Source organism: Epargyreus clarus, unplaced genomic scaffold (genome assembly GCF_041222505.1).
Source record: "Epargyreus clarus isolate Ecla_fem2 unplaced genomic scaffold, WU_Ecla_fem_2.2 ptg000018l, whole genome shotgun sequence".
NCBI lineage: Eukaryota > Metazoa > Arthropoda > Insecta > Lepidoptera > Hesperiidae > Epargyreus > Epargyreus clarus.
This window is the reverse complement of record NW_027332226.1, coordinates 10,296,433-10,320,094: the sequence shown is the minus strand read 5'-3', so window position 1 is coordinate 10,320,094 and position 23,662 is coordinate 10,296,433. Positions and strand designations below refer to the sequence as shown.

The window sequence follows — 23,662 nt, the reverse complement described above, 5'->3', positions numbered from 1 at the left end:
AAAATCCTTAAATAACTCTGTGTAAAAGTCTTATGACTGTTTTAGGATTCTAGGTATCGTGGGTGTCATGGAAACCGAAAAACATACACACCAAATCATACCAGAAATCTAAATTTATCATCATCATTGTCGGTCGTAACAGGCTAGCTACTTTTAGTAACGATTGGCAATTGGAGTCTTGACGACTGTCCATCATCAACCCATTACTGTCCCAAAGCTGGGTACGGGTCTCCTTTCAGCATGGAAAGGATTAGGCCGCAGTCCACCGCGCTGGCTAAGTGCAAAGTGGTAGACTTCACATACCTTCGAAAATTGTTCTTTTTTTTAAAGTGATACCCTAGTGGTTAAGAAACTCGGCAACTCGATCGAGGTCCGAGGTTCAAATCCTAGGCGTGCACCTCCGATTTATCAAAAGTGCGTATTAGAAATTAATTATCACTTGCTTTAGTGTTTAAACGGTGAAGGAAAACATCGTTAAGAAGCCTACATACCTGAGAGATTTATAAAAATATCTCAAAGCTATGTGAAGTCTACCAATACCCACTTGGCCAGCGTGGTGGACTATGGCCTAATCCTTCTCATTATGAGAGGAGACCCTTGCCCAGCAGTAGGACAATAATGGGTTGTTAATGATGATGATGATCTAGGTTTTTTTTTTTTTTTTTTTTTTTCGAGGGTAGGAGTGAAAATACCGACACGTCTTTTATACAGTTCCAAGTGTAATTTGAAATTTAAAAATATTTAAAACATTAATTTATGTGTAAATAATTGTTTGTGAGGGCTAAGTACCTACCAGCATTCACTCCTTATACACATTTCAAATAATATCACCCATTTCCTAATTCTTGACATAGTGAACATGGAGTCAGTCAAGGAATCACTTGTAGAGATGACAGAGCTCTTCAACAGCAGAATGAATGAGTTTCAGAAGGAATTAAAAAAGGCTAGTCCTGCTGTTGTGTCTACCACATCCTTGGCATCGGAGTTCACATCTTTCAAAACTTTTATTGTGACTGCTTTAAGCACCCTTCAACGTCAAGTTGAATTCCTGGGGCGCGAAATGGATCGAGCAGAAACTAGGGCACGCCGAAAGATGCTTCTGCTGCATGGTGTTCCTGAGGATGACTCTGAGGATACTTCTTCTATGGTTACCAGGATAGTGAGGGAAAAACTTAACATAGGAACATTCACATCGGCCTCCATTAGTCGTTGCCACCGTCTGGGTCGTCCCAATGATAAAAAACCGCGACCAGTTGTTGTGAAGTTTCGGGAGGCTCCTCTGCGCGACAAGGTATGGTTTGCAAAAACCAAACTTAAAGGTACGGGGATCACCTTGTCAGAATTTTTGACCAAAACAAGACACGCTGTATTTATGGAGGCTCGTAGGCGGCATGGTGTCAAGCAGTGCTGGACCCGCGACGGCCTTATCCATGTTCTGGCAGCGGATGGCTCTCGTCACCAAGTAGACAGCTTGGTGCGTCTTGATGCCATTCCCAAAGCGACTTCCCCGGTCCAGACGACAAGTGATGCACAAAAGCAGGATCGGATTGCTTCACGGCACAAGAGAACACAGAAGAAGTGATGATACGTATTGTTTTCTTTTATTTTTCCCATTACACTTTTTTATTTCTTCAACGTTTCCTAAACTTTTTCGCTGTTAAACTGTTTTTGTCACTTATTGTTATTGTTATTTGAAGACTGTATGCATTATCACTACTATAATACGTATTTTTTTATCATTGTATGCAATGTTTTGGTTTACTTCTACATTAATTTTCATACGAGGGTAACTTAAATGCAATAACCAAAACAACAAATAAATAATAACTCTTCGTTTTTTAGTTTTGACAATGACACTAATGCATTGACGCTGACTGCTGCCATTTGCCCCCGGCACAGTGACGTCTGTCAGCTGTCACATCCGACGTAGTGTTCACAGTCATAGACTGCGTTCCGTTTCTGTTAAGTCATTGTAATTGTGTTGTTAATTTTTTTTTTTCTTTTTGTTTTACTATTATTATTTTTCTTTTTTTTTAATATTATTTGTATAGCTGGTTGGTCTTAGACCTAACATATGTAGTTGTTTTTATTTATTATTATTCTTTTAATATTGTACTTTTTTTATTATTCGTAATTGTAAAAAAATATTTTTAATTTGTCATGTCAGCAACTAGTAGTAATAATAGTCTACCTTATGTATCCTTTTCTTCAACATCCGATGGGCTAAGCAGCGACGACAGTTTTCAAAGCAGTTCATCCCTACATACCACACTAGAAACTATTTTTTGCAATTCGCAGAAAAATTTCAATGTTTGTCACATTAATGCACAGAGTATTCCAGCACATTACCCCGATCTCATTAGTTCTTTTGATAGCAAAAATATTCATGCAGTTCTGGTTTCAGAATCCTGGTTGAAACCATGCCTTCCATCTACATCTTTCTCACTTCCAGGATTTCACTTGATTCGCAATGATCGCACTGGCCGGGGCGGTGGTGGTGTTGCTATTTATTTACGATCACACATCCCGTTTTCCATTCTACGTATGTCAACGTTGGCTCAATCTGGAAGTGAAGCGGAGTATCTCTTTGTCGAAGTTTTGTTTACCAATACAAAGTTACTCTTAGGAGTTTTTTATAGTCCTTCTTTAAACGTAGACTACTTCTCCACCCTGGAAAAAAATCTTGAAGATCTCTGTCCTATTTATTCTCACTCCATACTTATGGGAGATTTTAATACGTGCCTTCTTAAGAATGACATAAGAGCTACTCGACTGAAATCCTTAGCGGATGCAGCCAATTTACATATTCTTCCTCTCTCTGCGACTCACTCTTTTCCCAATTCTATCCCGTCACTTCTTGACTTGATATTTGTATCCTCTACTGACCATGTTTTTAAGCATGGTCAATGTGCTGCTGACGCCTTCTCTTATCATGACCTCATTTACTTGTCTTATAAATTAAAACCTCCCAAAGCTAAGTCAAGGATACTTCTTCGACGTAATTTCAAAAATATGGATATCGATGCTTTTCGGGCTGATATTGCTAAAGTCGATTGGAGCTCCATCTACAGCGCTGACACCGTCGACGAACAGGTGGCCATTTTTAACTCGCTTTTGGTGCAGATACTTGATTTGCATGCTCCTGTTCGTCCTGTTCGTGTCCGCCATCTTCCTGCTCCCTGGTTGACTGAGGAAATTAAAACATTAATTACTAAGAAAAACACTGCCAAAGCAAAATACAAGTCAGATCCCAGCAATAAAAATCACCTTAAGTATAAAATCATCAGGAATCGTTGCAATAAGGTGTGTAGAGATGCACAACGACGCTATATTCACAAGTCTGTTCAAGATACAGATTCTGCAAAGGTCTGGAAATTTCTTAGGTCGCTAGGAGTTGGGAAAGCACGTAATAATACTGTTCCTTGTAATATTAGCCTCAACTGTCTGAATCAGTTTTTCACAAATCTTTCTTGCATGGATAGCAATTTAAAACAAACTACTTTAAATACTCTTTCTATGTGTCCCGCTCCTGACTATCCTGCTTTTTCATTTAGTCTATTCGACAGTTGTGATGTTAAGAGAAGCATCCTCTCGATCCATTCAGATTCCGTAGGCAGTGATGGCATTAGTCGTAATATGATCATACCCGTCCTTGATCTTGTAGCTCCTGTCATTACACATATCCTTAACTTTTCAATTTCATGCCGGACATTCCCGTCAGCATGGAAAGATGCTCAAATTATTCCCTTACCTAAAAAGAATAGTCCTGTTTGTTGTTCCGATTTTCGTCCTATTTCCATTCTCCCATTCCTATCTAAAGTATTTGAGCGTCTCATATATCACCAGCTTAGTTCCTTTCTCTCCGCTCATAATATTCTAAATCCCTACCAATCTGGTTTCCGTCCCGGTCATAGTACGACTACTGCCTTACTGAAAGTCACGGACGACATCCGCTTAGGAATGGATAATAAGGAGGTGACAGTGTTGACGTTGCTTGACTTCAGCAATGCATTTAACACTGTTAATTTCGACGTGTTGCTTGCTACTTTACGATCTCTTAACATATCTCCGACTGCAATTGACTGGTTTCAGAGTTACTTGTATGGGCGCCGTCAGCGTACAATGATTAATGACGAACACTCAGCATGGTCGAACGTTGCTGCTGGCGTACCGCAAGGTGGCGTGTTGTCTTCTCTTCTCTTTTCTATTTATATCAATTCGATAACCCTTCACTTATCTTCACTCTACCACCTTTATGCCGATGATCTACAGATTTACTACAAATGCCCACCTCAGGACTTACCAAATGCCATCGGTGTTATAAATGCGGATCTGACTTCTATCTCAAACTGGTGCCAACTACATGGACTGAAAGTAAATGCTCAAAAAAACCAAGCCATTATCATCGGCAGCTCAAGATTACTGCAAAAGATTGATCTTGCTACCTTACCTCCAATCTTGTTCGATGGTGTCCAAGTTCCTCTAAAGGACACGGTAAAAAATTTGGGCATTTACTTGGATAGCTGTCTCTCTTGGACTCCTCAGATCAACGAGGTCAGTAGGAAAGTATTTTTGTCTTTGGGATCACTCCGGAGGCTCCGCAACTTTTTACCAATTTCGACCAAAATCTCCCTGTCTATGTCATTATTGCATCCTATCCTTGACTATGCAGATGTTTGCTATCTAGATCTAACCGAGGAGCAACTTAATAAGCTTGAGCGTATTCAAAATTTGTTTATCAGATTCATATTTGGAATTCGCAAGTATGATCACATTTCAGAGTATCGAAAGAAACTCAAGTGGCTCCCAATCCGTCTTCGTCGGAATACTCATATTCTTTCTGCTTTGTACTGCGTCTTGTTTAATTCAAACAGTCCCAATTACCTAAAGGATCGATTTCATTACCTGCATCTCTCTCACGACACACGCTTCCTTCGTTCCAATGAAAATCTATCACTTTCAAATCCTTGTTCTTCATCCTTCTTCGGCAGATCCTTCACTGCAGTGGCTGTGCGCCTATGGAATTCCTTACCACTTGTTATCCGTCGGGCACAGTCACTAGATTCTTTTAAAAGACAAGTAAAGGAATTCTACTTGACACGTTTACCTGCTGCATAAATAATAATTATTATTATTATTTGTATGTATTTACTTTATCGTTCTTTCCTATTCTCCGTATTACCACTATTTCTATCCCTTACTTTCTTCACCTTCTACACTAGCTGCTGATATGTTCAAAGATAATTTTCGAGTCGGTATGTATTACATTTGTACACCCCTACCTGTATTTCTTGCATATATATTGTTTTCTTTCAACAAATCTAAGGTTGTCTGGAAGAGATCGCTTTTAAGTGATAAGACCGCCTGTTGTACCGTTCATTATGTTTGTGTATATTTTTCATGTATTCTTTGGTGTACAATAAAGCATTTTTGTATTGTATTGTATTGTAGGTTTAAACTATCAGTCTGTAACCATGAGTGTAAGTGTAACTAACACCCAAACGTGTGCTGGGTGTCATGTTTGATCGTTGCATCTAGCTTTCGAAAGGCAGCTAAATCGTCAGCTAGGTCGCCAATGCTGAAAGAAGAATATCTGTTGGCACCCTTATAGTCAACCCATATAATTATATCCTCATAGACCGAACCAGAAAGCCTCAGTATATTCCATCGGGATGGTAGTTTATACACCGAGCTGGCCGTCATATAACGTACTTGCTATGATATTTTAAAGCACTTGTAGCTAAACAAAGCCATAACCAAATATTGAACCCTTCGCGATATAAATAATCAAAATAATTCTTAACATTATTAAAAACTAATATACCTACCGAGTGACGGATTTTCTACATATAAACATGGAATTTGAGTTTAGCTAAGCAAGGTAAAATAACCTATTAATGTTCATGAAAACTCCTTTTCCTTTTATTATGTTCTGTTCAATAACGTCTTTTCGTGCTTTTTCCTCTAGATTATAAAAGGAAAACAAATAATATTTTCATTTTCCTACTATTGTTTCAGCATTTGCAACAATATACACATCGGGGTTCGGTATAACAGCGGGCGTCCATAGGCTCTGGTCCCACAGAGCGTACAGAGCGCGGCTACCCCTCCGGATACTACTTGCGCTACTCTTCACTATAACAGGACAGGTAATCATAATAAATCTTTATATATATATTTCTTATGTGCGTGTGTATGTCAATGAACTCCTCCTAAACGACTGGACTGATTTTGATGAAATTTGTTGTGTGTGTTCAAGGGGACTTGAGAATGGTTTAGATTCACAATTTAGTCCGTGGGAAAAGGTTTTTTTAATTAATTTTTAATTCGTAAGTAGTTGTTGATTTTGGAATGTTTCATATTGGATTCGACAGACTTCGCTACCATCGCAGTTTCAAATATTCTATTTTTCAAAAAAGTAAGTTATAAGGGTTCACCCTTAACATTTTTTTAATTTATATGGCAACACAACGTTTGCCGGGTCAGCTAGTATTTTATATAATTTTTAAACATTATACAGGACCGAATTTAGGGGGCCCTGGAGCAACAAAAAAACGGAGGCCCCTAATTATTTTTTATCAAGGTTTTTCCCATTAACTCCACCTGCCCTCTCTCAAATGCGGCCCTATCGTTACATAATCCTTAATGATTCAGCTTTGACCACATCATTTAAATGCGATACCGTGGCTTTGTTGTAATGATGTGACAAACCAAAAATTAACTATGTACCATTAAACCTTAGCATATAAGCGCACATGTGCATGTTATGGCCGGTAGTTAGAAAGGCACATGATCTACTTTACTTATGTAAAATACGTCTAACTTTTAGTTATATTAAATATTTTTTATTTCAAGGCAAAAAATGCTTAAATACTAAAAATAATATTATTCTGGAATATCTAAATTCCACATATCCTATAACAGAAAATATATAATATATAAACTAAACAATCTGTGTTATCCAGAGTAATTTAAATAATCTTAAAGCGTTATATACCGTGAATTATTACGGTAATTACGTAAGTATGTAGTAGGAACTTGTTACACAAAATTTCGCCTATACCTTGAAGGTGGTAGAACCCTTTGTGGTTCGACTCCGGTGGCACCACCGCCAGACCTATATCTACCTAATAACAGCAGTGTTAGGCGCTGCTGTGTTCCGTTTTCGAAGGGTGGTAAGGGTGACAAACTTTTCCGAGGCGTTCTAGCTTAGTCCTCAGGGGTAGCGGCGCATCTGTGGCCGACTTAAGGTAGGAATATCTAATTCTATCTGGTGTTGATTACAGATGTCCATGGGCGGCAGTAGCCACTTACCATCAGGTGGACTGCATGTTCGTCTTCTGCTCCTATATTATAAAAAATAACCTACCCTGATACCCCGATTCATTGTATTCATTTACAAACATGGAGCGTTTATAATGTTAGATATCGCCGAGATTCATTATCACCTCGATTACTGCAATGAAGCACATGTTTTGTTATCTTGACTATCTGCTTTAATAATCGACTGACACTTATTCAGAATAGATAAGATACAATAGCGCCACAATAGTTCATGTCTATTATAAGCCTGTTAAGGCCCATTTTTTTTTTTTTTTTTGTTTACGAGGGGGAAACCTCCAAAAGGTACCCGGTGACGTGGGAGCGACGTAGGGTTATGTGGGATTCTTACCGCACTAAAACCCCCCCGGTGGCCGTCCTCCGCGCTGCGTAGAGGGCTCCGGGATCTCCAAAGGAACGCAACCGGAGCCCTCTTAGCGCGTTGCCCCGTCGGGCTCCGCCCTGGTGAGCTTGGCGCTCGCCACACCGTCTGGTGCGTACGACGGTATGCGACCACACATACCGCCGTCCTTCCCGGGGCCGCTGGCTGGGCGGTTCGAGCTCCCACTCTTGCCACCCGCAACCCCGGAAGCCCCCTTTTAGTCGCCTCTTACGACAGGCAGGAGATACCGTAGTCTTATTGTACTCCCGAAACTACAGGGACGAAGCCTGTTAGGGTCCTAGTAGATCTACTTTTAGCATCTATGCAGTATCACGTTTTGTCAACTTACATTCGATAGCGGCATTGAAAACGCGCGTTTTAGCGATTGCGTTTAAAAGTGGCTGCGACCGACGCTCAAACGCAGTCGTCGTGTGTCGTATGCAGCTTTTGATCGCTTCGCTTAGCTTTCGCTGATCGTTCATGCATTTTATATATGTATAATGCTAATTTAAATTTCCATAAATTGCAATAATTTCACTTAAGGACAGCATGCCCATTTAGAAGTGATACATCAACTCTTTTTATGCTCCACTGCTGGACACGGGATTTTCCCCACAATTGGGGTTAACCTGCAGCATACCCTACCTCAGTGCACCAATGCCTAATTTCTACCGGCCAACTGGGTTTAGATATTTTGAAATCACACTGAAGGCGTGTGATATAGTTTAAGGACTGCTATCCTATTATAACATTTTTTTTGAAGGTGGTAGAACCCTTAGGTTCGACTCCGACGGCACCACCGCCACACTTACACCTATTTCTACCTAATGACAACAGTGTTAAGCACTGCTGTGTTCTGGTTTGAAGGGTGTGGTAAGGGAGACATACTTTTCCGAGGCATTCCAGCTTAGTCCTCAGGAGTAGCGGCGCATCTGTGGCCGACCTCAGGTGGGAATATCTAATCCTATCTGGGGTTGATTACGGATGCCCATGGGCGGCAGTAGCCACTTACCATCAGGTGGACTGTATGCTCTACTGCTATTTCTATATTATAAAAAATAATAATTTTAACAATCGGAACGAACAGCTGATATATCTTCCGAAGTACGGAATCTCGCATGAAAGTACCATTAGCTGCAACCCATCCAACTACCGACCGCGCTTAACTTTGCTTAACTTTGTAAATCTTTGTGATCTACACAAGCCGCGGGGCTATATATACGTACATTCTAACAATCATAATATCCATGCCATAATATTACATCAATAACAGTAAAACGAACTGCAATTCGTTATGCACAAGTAATCAATTATTGTACCTACAATTATATTGTTTCATATATAAATAATTATATACTTTGTCAAAAGGCAAAATAAATAAATGCAAGGCCAGCTCTGGCGTTGTAGCCACAGCGATCAGTAAATAGAGTCAATTGTTCCTGTTAACCCTCGTTATTGGAACACTTCACAACGACCGCAGATACAAGTATAAAGTCGAAACTATTGAAATTTAACTACAGCGAGCTAAACAAACATTTGTTCATATCTTGATGTTAAATGTCTTTGATAGCCCAAAATTCTGGGAGAAAGTTTAATATCAGTCGTCGTCGACCCATTAATGTCCCACGGGCACGGGGACTCTCAGAGTGAGAGGGATCTAAGCCATAGTCCGCACTAAAACTCCCCTGGTGGCCGTCCGCGGCGCTGCGTAGAGGACTCCAGGATCTCCAACGGAACGCAACCGGAGTCCTCTTAGCGCTGTGCCCCGTCGGGCTCCGCCCAGATGAGCATGACGCTCGCCGCACCGTCTGGTGTGCACAATGGTATGCCGGGCAGTTCGGGCTCCCATTCTTGCCGTCCGAAACCCCGGAAGCCCCCTTTTACTCGTCTCTTACGACAGGCAGGGGAGCCCAATTCTGGTCCCCGAACTACTTTTTTTAAATAACTCTCAGGTGTGTAGGTTTCCTCACTTCCTTCACTGTTTAAGCAAGTGATAATTAATTTCTACTTCGACCGATTACACCCGAGTTTCAAACCGCTATCACTGCTGACAATACCACAAGGAACTCTTAAGCGTCAAACAAACATGTTATAATAATGATTACAAGCTTTTATTCGTATCATATTCAATTGAGGATGAAATCGTGCAACTGATTTTTAAACCAGTCAACCCCAAGGGATTGAACTGAAATTTTGCATTATGGTTTGCACATTTGGATTAGATGACAACGCATGATTAACTTAGTGACGTCATTTGAAATCCAATATGGTGGATGGCCCATGATGGCGGACCAATATGTTTTTATGCGGCCCCATAATAGAGATATCAAATCAGGGTTTTCTGATAAGTATATAAAAAAGATTGTTTGCAAAAACTTTTTATATACATATATTCAGCTTGGGACATCAAAGTCCACAGAAACCTTCTTCTTCAGTTACAAGATAAGAATACCGGCGAGTTAAATTCGGTTCATCATTTTAATTCATGACGTCAGCTGTTATTGAGAAAGCTAATTAAAGTTAATTTGCTTAATTGTTAAAAAGTTAATGAGAATCCTCAACTTTCTCAATTACAGTCAATTCGCTTCGTTTTAGTCAATATCGAATTTTGTTTTATCTCAATGTTATATTAGTAAGTTATAGTAGTAAAGTAATTTAGTTCTGAAATTACACACATTTCGATAGCCCATACCCAGTAGTAAGCTCGTATAGGGCTTGTGCAGGAACTTTTATTATGGGTTCAGTAAGAGGTATCAACCCAGAGATGCCTAATGCTAATGATTAGAACAATGATGATGTCGATAATATTGTTATAGTTTGTTAACAGACGATAGTTTTACATTAATAACGATGATGCTGATGATGATAATTATAGTCATAATATTGATGATAACTGTAGTTATAATAACTATGATGATGATAATAATAATTGTTATAATAACGGTAAAAGCTATATTAACGATAATGATGATGATAATGATACATTTACTTTCAGCGCGACATTTACACATGGGCATTGGACCACCGAGTGCACCACAAGTACTCGGAGAGCGTGGCGGATCCTCACGATGTCCGGCGAGGGTTCTGGTTTGCGCACGTGGGCTGGCTGGTCCTCACACCCCATCCCGCTGTAGAAGACCGACGCGTTGCCCTCCGCAAGACTTCCCTAGACCTCCTTGCTGATCCAGTCGTTAGGATACAGAAACTGTGAGTTAAATTTGCATGTGTTTTGTTTTTTGTCTGTGTGTTCCATGTGGTACAAAATAATCCAAGCCTTTCAGAGTTATGGGACAAAACTGGTACAACAAAGCTAGTAAAAGGATTTAAGAAGAAAAGTTTCAGCCATTCAATCAGTGACACTTTTGAACTTTTTTGTCATATGGTTTACATATTGTAGTATTTTATTATATTAAACATTAAGTAAATAAGTTTATTTTAATAAGGTATATATGCTCACCGATCTCTTGGATATTATTGTGAATGAACCCGTTGATTAATATCATTTTAATATATTCAACATTTATAAAGCGCTTCAGACAATTCTGGAGCGTAATATAAATTTCAAGGGAATCTTTTATTTTCACTTTCGTTTCATCCCTTTGGTCTGAATTAGCATTGCATATGAGTACCCGCATAGTTTGTAATTCTGCGAAAAAGTTGCTCAGTATAATACTTAAATAAATTTACCTCCCAGAGGTGCCATGTGTGAAACAATTTTTGAATGCTATCTACATGTATGTAGTATTCGGGATCTCGAAGTTAAAAACACTTATATTTCTTCGTATCCTATTATTTTCCACTCGTTCTATCCCTCGTTCTATCCCTCGTTCACACCACAGTCACCGCTCACTCCTTCCTGTCATTCAATCACTCAGACATCCACTTGCATTCCCTTTTACCTATTAATAATTCTATCTTCCCATTTAGACATTTATAATTTATACCAGCATGTTTCCGCAAAAATACTTGACTACTTCAGACATATAGCCATTTATATTGATGATTGATCATGAAGAATACCCGATGGACACTCCTTACTGAATATGATGTAATAGTGGGATGGTTAATATTTAAAAGAGTTGCGTTTGAACCTACATATATATTGTTTATCTTCTCCGCTGAAGCGTGCTTTAGTAAAATTACACAAGTAAATAGTCTCAGGCGTTACTTTGCAAAAATGTATGGTTTAAAGTTACGATGAAAACTTCACAACAATGGCGAAAGCGGTTTTATTGCAAAATACATAGTTTTTATCTTAACTTTAAAACTATACCTACTTATAATTTAAAACTAAGAGTGAGGCAAATAAGGGTGAGGATTTATCTACACATATCCGAATCCACAGATCCATTATATGTTTTAGTGGATCTTGAAAAGATCCTTTACCTAAGAATAACATAATATTTATAACTAAGAATGATAGCCCATAGCTCTTTCTGTCACCATCCTAAAACCTGAGGACCTTATATTACGCCTTAAAATTAAATAGACTATTTGTTTTTCTTTTCACCGACCAATTTCATAGACTACTTCCTAATGCGATCCACCATCTCTGCTCAGCTCTTGTAGCAAATATGTGGCCGTTGTTGCCAAGAAAGTACCCGACCGCTATAGGATATTGAAAGTTGTATCAGGCGACTACTCCTCCATCTGTATAATTTAACTGTCTTCTTTCATCTTGCTATCTATCATAACTTGCTATTTTGTATGTTTCAGAATATTCATTCCTTTGTTCGCACTTCTGAACGTGGTGATCCCGATGGCGATCCCAATGTACTTCTGGAACGAGACATTGGTGAACAGCTTTGTGGTGAGCTTCGTCACGAGGTTCACGGTCACACTAAACATCGCTTTCTGCGTAAATAGCTTCGCTCATCTATGGGGCAACAAGCCTTACGACAGGTTAATGATTTCCTTACTTTCACTTCCATTTAGTTCTTATAATCGTATCATCATCAACACATTACTGATAAGCACGCATCCAACATTGATAGGCACGGGTCTCTTCTCAAAATGATATAGGCTGTAGTCCAAGCCGGCCTCGTTATCCACACGTACTAAACCACAATAGACTTCACATACTTCATATACTTCCGCGCAATATTTTTCTTCAATAATTCATTAATTCTTATCGTTGGGCGTCTTTGAAGATACCTCTTAAATAGTAGTGACTGACCGATTTTTAATTTTTTTAATAAAGCTCTATTGACTCAGAAAAATTGATGTAACTTGTCCTAATGCTTCTTGAGTATGTAAATATTTAAATCCACGTAATTCTGTAAATTCACAGAAGTCTAAAAAAAGTTGTGGGTACAATTCCAGCCGAGACTAGTATGGTAACCGAAGGTTCGTTTTCGGTATTAAAATGTTTCATCCGTAAAATTACCAGCTAAATAGTCGCTTTTTAGCTAGACTTAAATATCAATGTATTTTTTCCAGGTTTATAAAGCCCGCGGAAAACAAGTTGGTTAGCTTAGCTGCACTGGGCGAAGGCTGGCACAACTACCACCACGCCTTCCCCTGGGACTATAGAACTTCCGAACTCGGGAGGCTGAACATATCGACCAAATTTATCGATATCTTTGCTAAGATTGGATGGGCTTACGATTGTGAGTTGAATGATTTATTTACGGTAATAATATTATTATCAGTACATAATATATTCTTAGTTACTTACTGTTTTATACATTTTGTTCATTAAATATAGTACATTACCATCTCATGTAAACATAAAGTGCCACTTTCATCTATTAGCCCTTAAAAGTAAGTATATTGCTAGTTCTAGCGCCCTAAAAAAAGAGGTTTTGCTGTAACCCCTGGACATACTCGTAACTGTGCATATTAGCGACCCCGTTAGTAAACTGCTCCCACCCAAACCCATACGTAGTCTTTAATGCCTAAGCAGTCACTGATAATGTCAGCGAGACTAACGGCAGTATTCATTCTAGAATAACTTTACCATGGCCATTACAGCACTGTAGGTACATTGTTCAAGTTGGTAAGGATCATATTGTTCTTTTTCTAACTTTTCCGTCATTAACTTTTTACAGTGAAAGCAGCAACTGCAGCAATGATCACAAACAGAGCCCTGAGGAGTGGTGACGGCAGCCTCGACACTTGGGATGAAACTGAGGAGCCCTATCCAACTTCACATTCAGATTAACGTGAGATAGCGTCTTAAATGATAAATTAATCATATTTACCTAATATAAGTGGATTATATTTGTCTAGCTTATGTATTTTTGGGTGTGATATAATAATGTTAAAGTGGAACAAATTTTGCATTAAATGTATATTTAAAGTATTATGTGTGATCGTGTATTTTGAATATTTCCAAAATGTTGAAGCGCTACCTCAGACTAGAGTTTCAGTCATAACATCAGCATCCGCTATAGCATGACTTTGAACTCTAGAATTACTTATTCTAGATCTATTACCACAGATTCAAATTAATAGGTTATTATTTGACTAGTAAGGGGCCGTTCAAGTATTACGTAAGCACATTTATTACAATTATTTACCCCCCATGCCCCTTTTTAGCAAAAGTGAGCTAAGCTGTTACCCCCTGCCCCATGTGATCATCATCTAGACTCCCCTGCCCCCCATGTCATCTAAAATAAGCTAAGCAAAGCACCCAATTAGTGCTCACGTAATACTTGAACGGCAAGTGCCAGTTTCAAAATATGTCAACAATGAGATTGATTTACCATTGAAATTTTACTTAATTTTTCACATAGTATCAGGTATATAAATTTCAATAAAGATACAAAAGATCTTCCAATATATGTAGCTACCATATTAAGTTTAAGTAAAAATATCTTCCAAAATATTGATATGATCATGATTGAGGTATAAGTTTGTCTGAAGATTAGTATTAGCTACATCGATATTTTCAAATAGCTTTTAGACATTTTAAGGCCACGAGAATGTCTATTGATTTAAATTTAAGCCTATAACCAAAGACAACACATACAATCACAATATGTAGTAACTAGCTGACCAGGCAAATGTTGTACCGCCTCAAAATCTATTTATCAAATATATTTCATATAAAATATAGCCTATGTTACTCGTGGATAATGTAGCTTTCGAATGGTGAAAGAATTTTTAAAATCGGTTCAGTAGTTTTTGAGCATATTCATTACAATCAAACAAACAAACAAAGTTTTCCTGTTTATAATATTAGTATAGACAAATGTCTGACACCTTTTAGGTAAAAGACTAGGCTATTCATTGAATGGCTAAACTTTACGCACATTCACAACACAACAGTCACCACATCTTGGTATACTGTTGCATCAGTTGTTTTTATTAATGTTACATATTTTTTATATTATTTTAATTTTTTAATTTATCATTCATCTACAAATGTGAAATACTTGATGTTTTGATAATGTCTTGGCAAATGAAACTTATTTGTGCGTAGAACAAAAAGTTGTTATTTTATTATTTATTATTTTTTGATTGAAACTCTTAAGATAAGGATAGTTATATAATATACTATCAGCTATTAGAAGACGAACGATAATAGATCTTAGTTTATTTGAACTACTTAATTCCTATAAGATTGGCATTATGAATGAATACCATCGTTATTCTGAATAGGAACTCTTTGCTAGTAGAGTAGAAATAGGTGATACTGTACTCCACCACTAGTGTCACCCCGATGAATCACAAAGGAGTTATTAAATACTTTTTTTCTAAAATGTAATTATTAAATAATTTTATTATAAGAATGCGCAAATTAACGATGTAAATGAGTACTTAAATATTTTAGCTACTGAATCATTACAATGAGGAACAATAATGAAACCATTGAACACGTTCGAATAAATATAATATTTCGAATAAAATGACTGTGTTTACACAATTCAAAAAAGTTATGTATCAACTACAAATGTGCGATTTAACTAAAACTAACTAGTAAAATGAAAACAGACAAGCTTCGCTTGAAGTTATAATGATAATTTTTTAATGATAATTTTAGTCAATCTCGTACACAATTGCGTCACTTAAGTATTTCTTAAAATAGTTTCTCTAAATGCTTCATAACTTTGTATTAACACCTTCATATATAAACTGTTGGTGGAAGGATAATAATTCAAAAGTTTAAAAACCAAAGTAAAAGTAAAATGCCCTATTTATTTTTTTATTTGGAAACTACGGTGTACCTATTGTATTTCTCTTATTAACGTCCTGAACATTCACGAAGGCTATTAAGGCTAGAGATCTCAAGCACAAGTTTAATAATAGAGATCATTCTCTTAGAAAGGAAAAGGAACAACTAATTCCATAACACAGATCTTTGATGCTACTAAGCTATTTTATTAATAAAGTTAAACGAGAATTCGTGGACCATATCGAATGTATTTCCCACATGCCGTACATTTCAATATAGGATAACAAAGGCTGCTCAAAGCTACCTGAAACTCACTAGGGCACTCGAATATAATCTTAATCTAACTTTAGTCAACTATAGTAATAATAGTGTACACCGAACTACGCTCCCTAACTGCTACCTCTATAAATGTAAATACCCGGACAGCAGTAGTTAGATTATTCGAAACATGAATTAAGGAATACCCTAGTGGAATGTGATATCGTAGCGTTAAATTCCGGATTTCGCATCCACAATTCAAATCCACAACGGTAAACGTCGAAACTGTAGTACTTAGACTGTAAATTGTAATAGTGAAGGAGGTACTAGTAATACTGACTTTAGCAGCAACAACTGTATAGTAAGGTAGTGGTTCAGTGACAAAAGGAACATGTACTTCCTCAAGAAAGAGTAAACTATTTTGTTAATAGTAATAAATTATAGTTTAAAAACTAAAAACCACGCTAAATTCGACAACCACAACCACAAGGAAAATCGTTTATCCTGAATACTGACGAGATCCTGAATGAGATAAAATTATTAAAATAGTAAATTGTCATCGGTCCTTGACAATTGTTCAAAATTTGAAATTAATCGGACCGTTCAAAGTGGGTAAAAATCGAGTTCAAAGATTCTGTTACATACATACAAACAAAGGTAAAAATATGCTTGTCTAGCGTACATGGTTTATATATAAAAAGATTTGAACTGTTCGAAGTATACATATTACACATATTATACATATTATGCATATACTCGTTACTAGCTAAATATGTACATTTAAAATTAAAAAACATTATTTATGGTACAAAACTTTTTTGAATGTGTAAGGAGTGTAAGTTTATGTGTGTAAGGAGAGGCTTTACATGTATGGATCGTAGGAAACATATTTTTAATGGAACCGAAAGAATTTAATGCCTGTATTACTAATTACTTACCCAGGATTTTAAAAATAAGAGTTTACAAATATATTTTTCTATCTAACAATTACAGTTGTATATATTGTGTTACAAAAATAATGGAAGCTAATACATACCTACTTTATTTTGTCACAAACACAATTTTTAATTTATGCATGTATTATTATTTCCATAAAAATAAATACCTACTAAGTTGATTGTTATAAACTACCCCTAAGATCGTTTAATCAAGCATTTATTTTTGCTATTAATTGTTAATGTTTTAATGTATTTGTTGTTGTTGCTTATAAACTTCTTATATTTTATATATTGTTTATATTATTGTTAATTTAGATAACTACTTTTCTTTGTTAAAATATTTTAGACATACGAGTACTTTGAAAATGTATAAATGTAGAAAAAGAAAAAAATATGTCTTATTACCTATGTGTTTTTTCTACGAAAGATGATGATTTTCAATCGATATCGTTTAGATTAGGACATAAAAAACTTAACTATATGCGTGAATTTATATATAAAATTTTATTGATGATGTAAAAAAAGCCTACATCTTGCACACAAAGTAAAACGCACATATTTCTTCATTCTTCTTCTAAATACCTTTTGTATTTTTATAAGTAATCAATCAAATTAATTCTTCCATGTACACATATAATATACCTAACTGCTTATAAAAGACACATATTTTTTGATGTGTGGATGTTAATTAGGTTCATTACAATTAAGTTTAAGATTGTAATTTGTATTTGTATTTCTTCCATACAAAATAATAATAATAATATACTTTAAAAACTGATTGAAATGATACATATAACGATATTAAAAAAAAAAACATTTTCTTTATTTCCCTATTTTTATAAAAGAATGATTCGATTTTTTTGCTTTTCTCCCAAAAGATATTTATAATATAAGAAGCTATAAAGACATATGCTATGTTTTAAAGCAGCCGTTATTTTTTGAGATCATGGCTTATTAATTTATTTGTCTATATTTCAATAGTAAATAAAATTTTGTTTTTTCCTATTCACAGTTTTACAAATAAGACAATTTGTAAAAATGTACCATATGAACCACCAATGCAATTATTTGTTCTAAAAAGAAATAAATTTTCAGTTATAAGAAGGTTTAAGCAAAGTGAATATTGTTAGATTTAAGTTTCAGTAAGTACAAATGCTATTAAAAATACCAATTCCTATTTAATCATCTATTTCACTTTAAAATATGTATTTTAAAGTTAATATAATTTGTTAAAGATGTCATCAAAAATGGTAAAATATACAGTGTTTTAACCTAAATAAATTAAATTTTGTTACTTGTGTATTATTTATTTTTGCCCTAATTATTCATATCTTGGATGCGCCGCTACCCCTGAGGACTAAGCTGTAACGCCTCGAAAAAGTCTGTCTCCCTTACAGCCTTCAACCGGAACACAGCAGCGCCTAACACTGCTGTTATTAGGTAGAAATAGGTGTGGCGGTGGTGCCGCTGGAGTCGAACAACAAAAGGTTCTACCACCTTCAAAATTTATTACATATTACATTTTTATTACATTACATTCTCATCCTCCTCAATCCTCAGGAGTTGCAACGCATTACCTGCTTCAGAGGAAACCCTGTTCTATGTATTCTTGGTTACATTCCGGAAGAACAAAAAAATAATGAATGAATGTAAACAAAGAAATATACCTATTTATAAAAGAAGAAGAATATAGAGATCTATAGAAGTAGTGTTTTGGCTCCATTCGAATTTATCTATCCCTGTGTCCCTTTCTATTATTATATGTTTCTATATTATATATATTTATATATTTCTATTATTATTATACAGGGAGTCCGGTCGTTGGTGTTAGAGATTTTAATGGTAAGTAGGTACCGTTAATTTTATCGATAAATTACCGATTATAAGCTACCATATCTGATGGTAGAATAATACAGGATGTGTACATTTTTAACATGAACTTGTGCAATTACCGGCTAGAAAAGTAGATTAAAAAAAAAACTTGTACGTTAGAGAAGTAGATAAAAAAATGTAAAGAAACCGTTCAATTTTTATTAACGGCTTTTTATTATCAGCTTTGTAACTTCTTTCAGAGATACGAGATTATTGCTCTATTTCTTATACTTTTGGATTTAGCCACGAAGGCCCACTTGATATTTCTGTATATAAGGTAAGAAGTGCGCCTATTTTCAAAAAGTTATATTTTCTCACTTTCGCAATTTTGCTTTGAAGATTCGAATAGAAACCTAGGTACCTACTTGATCTTTGTATAAACAAACTTGTAACAGTAGGTACATTAATAATATATTCATTTGTTAATTTGATACAAGTATTTACTGTTTACATACGTTCATTATACGTGTTATTCGGGTGTTTACTATTTACTATTTCGCGTAAGTTCTTTCCTGCCAATTCTCTCATCCGGTTTATTTAGAAAAGATTTTTCTAAAAAATAGAGATCTCTTGTAAGAGCCCCCTCAGTAATACAAATCACCACGATGATTTTTTAGGAGTAACAGACGCAGGCAATTGGATCCTTATGATCCACCTGAGGTACATGAGGTTGACCCCAGATGCCACGAGGACTAAGCTGGAACGCCTCGTATTAGTGTGTATAGCTTACATCCTTCAAACCAGAGTACAGCACCATTCAACACTGCTGTTATAAGGCAGAAATAAGAAACAGGTGCGGCGGTGGTCTCCGGGACCAAACCACTAACCGTTCTACGTTATTAACTCCTTGTATACAATCAGATGGCACGTCTGCCTTTTGGCTAGTAGTTAAAAATAAGTAACCCAGCAATAGAAAAGTCGTAAACCTCGCCTGTTTAGATTTGTTGCGGAAAAGGACTCTTTATGTTTACTGGGCTATAAAACGTATGCTGTAGACGGAAGAAAAACATGAAGCGCCTAACTAAAACATAACATAGAAATACTGATGCGAAGCGCATCTTTGTTATGTTATTCGGCAATTGTAAATCTCGACAAAAACATCAACAAGGATGTCTTAATATCCGATATTTTGTTATAGTCATTATTTTAATGCTCATTAAACAAATAAATTGTCCTATTAATATTAGAGAATACAAAGAAATCAAGGTAAGTCAATTTATAATATCTATACCTAAATCCTATTTATTCGTATTAAAAAAACATATAGACCTATTAACTTATAGACCTATTCCTTTCCAATTGTATCATTATTGAAGACAAACTACTTTGGACCCCCGATTGAGAAGGTTTCCAAAGCACTTAGTCATTACAACTTTTATTATAATATAGTTTATTCGGAGCAAATTGTTATTTGATGGCTATTTGGAACGATGGAAACTAATTTCAGCGCAACCAGGTGCCAATATTCCTGGAGAGACCCGCTAAACAAATAAACAAGACGGTTATAAATAAAGCAATTCAAATAATGTTATTCAAATAATATTTTTAACTGGCGTCAAAAAAAATACTTACTATTATTTCGATTTTTGTAATGTAGGTAAGAAGATCAGATACCTACCTACTTGCAGAAAATCTTCAAGGAGTAATATCTTGTATTAAAAATATACTAACTCCTAAATTAAAACTCCTAATTGGTCCTCCTATTTGAAATACCGATAATTAATTTTAAGTATGTAACTGAATTCAACATGTCAATTTTTTAATAAATAAAAATTCTTCATTTTTTGCGTCATTCGATTTACTCGTAGATGAAGATTATTAAATGTGTTTTGTTAATTTTTTTACGCCTTGGATATAAGAACCTAATATTAACAATTTTCTAGAAGCTCATCGAACCTTCTCTGTCATATTTGTACAGTTGAAATTACTATACTTATATTCTTATATTTCTTAAATAAGAAAGAAATCTATCAATAGACGCAGATGCGTGTATAAATACGTAAACTGCATATTCATCAGTAAAATCAATTACTAAAATTCACTAACAAAACCCAACTGAATCTATAATTCTCTTGGGATTGAAATTTTGGAAATAAGCACATTGGAAAATTTCCGATTTGCTTCAAACAGCTCAGCAGAGATTTTTTTGCAAAATAGACAGATCGCAGATCCACGGCAGTTGACGGTTCGAGTTCGAGCGTAGCACACGACGCTTACCGGTGCCGAGAACGCTCAGCGTAATATATTCCGATATCCGATAAAAACAATGTATGCTTAAGTGAACTTACTTGATACTTAAGTGATACTGATTCATATTTCAATGATACTGTCAACTTTGATATGTTCGAAAGAAAATTATGTTTCCTCTTTGGATGTACATTTTCGCTCATTATGTGGTAAGTTAGTCCGATGGATTACTTATATCATTTATAAAGTTAGTTTTTAGTATTTAGTAATATTTATATTAACTTGAGTTTATTCCAAGCGATAACGAATTTAGAAAAATAAGTTATGAATTGATGTTATCATAATAATATTCATATTATTTTATACTACAAATGAAGCAATCAGGCAATATGCTAGAGTAGGAAATATGCGTTTATACCTAATGTTTTTATAACACGATTGAAATATTTTCTTTTGTGTTTTTTCTGACTCAAAGTTCAAATACAAAGATGATTTGAGTTTTTTATAATTCGACAACTTAAGTACCTACCTATTGATACTTTGTTATTTAAGTATTCGTTAAATAAACAGTCTCATTTGTGTAATAGGAAGTAGGTATTGGTAATGAGGCCATGAATTAAGTACACTGCATTAATATTCTAGCCTAGGTTTACATATAATAAATTTTGGAATACCTAGAAATTTTATAATTTCGTTTATTCTGCGAAAATACTGCATTTCTATTGTATAGTTTTGAATAATTTGAATTTTTCGACTCTTTAATAAGCAACTAATTTAACCACATTTATTTAAGACTAGCTGACCCGGAAAAATTTGTACCGCCTAAAAATCTATTTATCAAATATATTTCATATATAATATAGCCTATGTTACTCGTGTATAATGTAGCTTACGAATGGTGAAAGAATTTTTAAAATCGGTTCAGTAGTTTTTGAGCCTATTCATTACAATCAAACAAACAAAGTTTTCCTCTTTATAATATTAGTGTAGATTTAACTACATAAAGAACTCTACATTTTTCAAAAACAATATATTATTTTTCCTTTTTAAGTTGACTTGCCATAAAAATGACTTACACGTGCTATTAAGAACATTAAACGTAAAGTAACTAAGTGTTTATGTTTATGTTTATGTATGTACCATTAATAAAATAATGATAAAAGAAACAATAAAATTAAACACAACAGTCGGTTGCAACAATTTCCTATTCATAATCACCGATATCTTGTGAATAGTCTGAAATACAACAAACATTACGCCAAATTTTGGTCTGCGATGTTAAATGTCTCGTCTTGTAATTGACAGATTAATCCCCCTTATCAAAAATCTATCTATCCAGTAATTGCCTACCAAACATCGACATTTGACAGTTTCTTCATACCAGTCATAGATAATTTTCGTTCTTTGATAATCAAAGCAGTGGATAGATTAATTATTGAAGAGTAACGGGTGGAAATATGTGGGCATATTTTGCTAATGGATTGCTAAGCCTTTCTGCGATCTAAACTGGAGTTTGTGGAGAGTTTCCGCGAGTTTACATTACCATAAATTGTCTGCCTTTTAGTAAAACTGTAATGTATTTGTTAGTGTGTTATAATTTATGGGTATGTCTCGAAATATTATCTTACACCAGTCTTTCAAATGTAATCCTCAAAGTAACAGCTATCTATCTATGAAGTAACAGATTTTTTTGACTAATTAAATCAGAATTCTACAGATTATCTAAAAATCAATGTCTGTAGATAAAAGTTATTATATAAAAATAAAGAAGTGTTATATAAATGTGTACCTACATTATATTTATGACAATATCATTGACCATGCACATCGTTAAAGCGGATTTAACCAAAAATACAGAAATGTGTAAATATATGTAGAAAATTGACCTACATTTTCTGACCATTCCAAACTTTAAAGCGAACGGAACAAAAAACATTTTTAAGTACATATCTCATATCAAAGAAAATCCCAACAGAATCAGGATAATTCTGAAATCTAAAAGTATTTCGTGTAAAGCAACATTTCTGTTAACAACTTTCAACAATTTAGTTAAGGAAAAAGAATTTCCATGCTTTACAAAGGGGATATAAAATGGACTGGGGACTTTAACTCGGAAATTTTCGTCTCCATATTCCTTAGAAAGGTGATGCTCCTTTTACCCGACTACGAATGGTAATAGTTAGGGTAATTTTTCTACCCGACTGCTAAGGAAGGGTTAGTCGAACTTATATTCGAGCAATTTTGCATACACGTTTGGTTTGGATGGAAATGCACGATTTTCTTAGTGACATCACTTTTGTATTTGTTATGCCATAGAATTAAATCCATTGTGAAAGTTTAAACTGTTTATCTATTAGACTATTACGGTTCGACAGATAAAGAGAACAACGCCGGAAAATAGCTATTTCTTTTATGGCGACACCAATTAATTTTCAAAATATTTTAGCAGTTTTTGTTACAGCGGCCACCATTATGCATTATCTGTGAAAAAATACGGTTCTAGAGATAAAGTCCTGTGTCAGACAGACAGATAGCGGAGGCTAAGTACCCTTTATACCCTTTGAGTACGGAACCCTAACAGTACGT

The 23,662-nt window shown here is 35.4% G+C and overlaps 3 protein-coding genes across 3 annotated transcripts in view; all 3 read left to right on the top strand.

The window, feature by feature from the left end:
• Nucleotides 1–14,231, top strand: part of LOC140749504 (acyl-CoA Delta-9 desaturase) — a 38,998-nt gene extending 24,767 nt beyond the window's left edge. Inside the window, exons 3-7 of the mRNA XM_073082575.1 lie at nucleotides 6,019–6,149; nucleotides 10,698–10,909; nucleotides 12,419–12,604; nucleotides 13,142–13,311; nucleotides 13,753–14,231. Coding sequence (XP_072938676.1) covers nucleotides 6,019–6,149; nucleotides 10,698–10,909; nucleotides 12,419–12,604; nucleotides 13,142–13,311; nucleotides 13,753–13,865 — 812 coding nt within the window. The 3' untranslated portion in view covers nucleotides 13,866–14,231. The remainder of the gene's footprint in view (nucleotides 1–6,018; nucleotides 6,150–10,697; nucleotides 10,910–12,418; nucleotides 12,605–13,141; nucleotides 13,312–13,752) is intronic.
• LOC140749505 (uncharacterized) lies at nucleotides 671–5,420 on the top strand. Its single transcript, XM_073082576.1, has one exon. It carries the CDS (start codon nucleotides 860–862, stop codon nucleotides 1,580–1,582), a length of 723 nt encoding a protein of 240 aa, XP_072938677.1. The 5' UTR covers nucleotides 671–859; the 3' UTR covers nucleotides 1,583–5,420.
• Nucleotides 14,232–21,086: 6,855 nt separating the features above from the next.
• The window catches only part of Dhr-1 (diapause hormone receptor-1), a 44,120-nt gene continuing 41,544 nt past the window's right edge, over nucleotides 21,087–23,662 (top strand). Inside the window, exon 1 of the mRNA XM_073082966.1 lies at nucleotides 21,087–21,285. The gene's annotated coding sequence lies outside the window, so the exon portion shown is untranslated. The remainder of the gene's footprint in view (nucleotides 21,286–23,662) is intronic.

Coding starts and splice junctions, on each gene's coding strand:
- LOC140749505 (XM_073082576.1), top strand. CDS start 860: ATGGAGTCAGTCAAGGAATCACTTGTAGAGATGACAGAGCTCTTCAAC.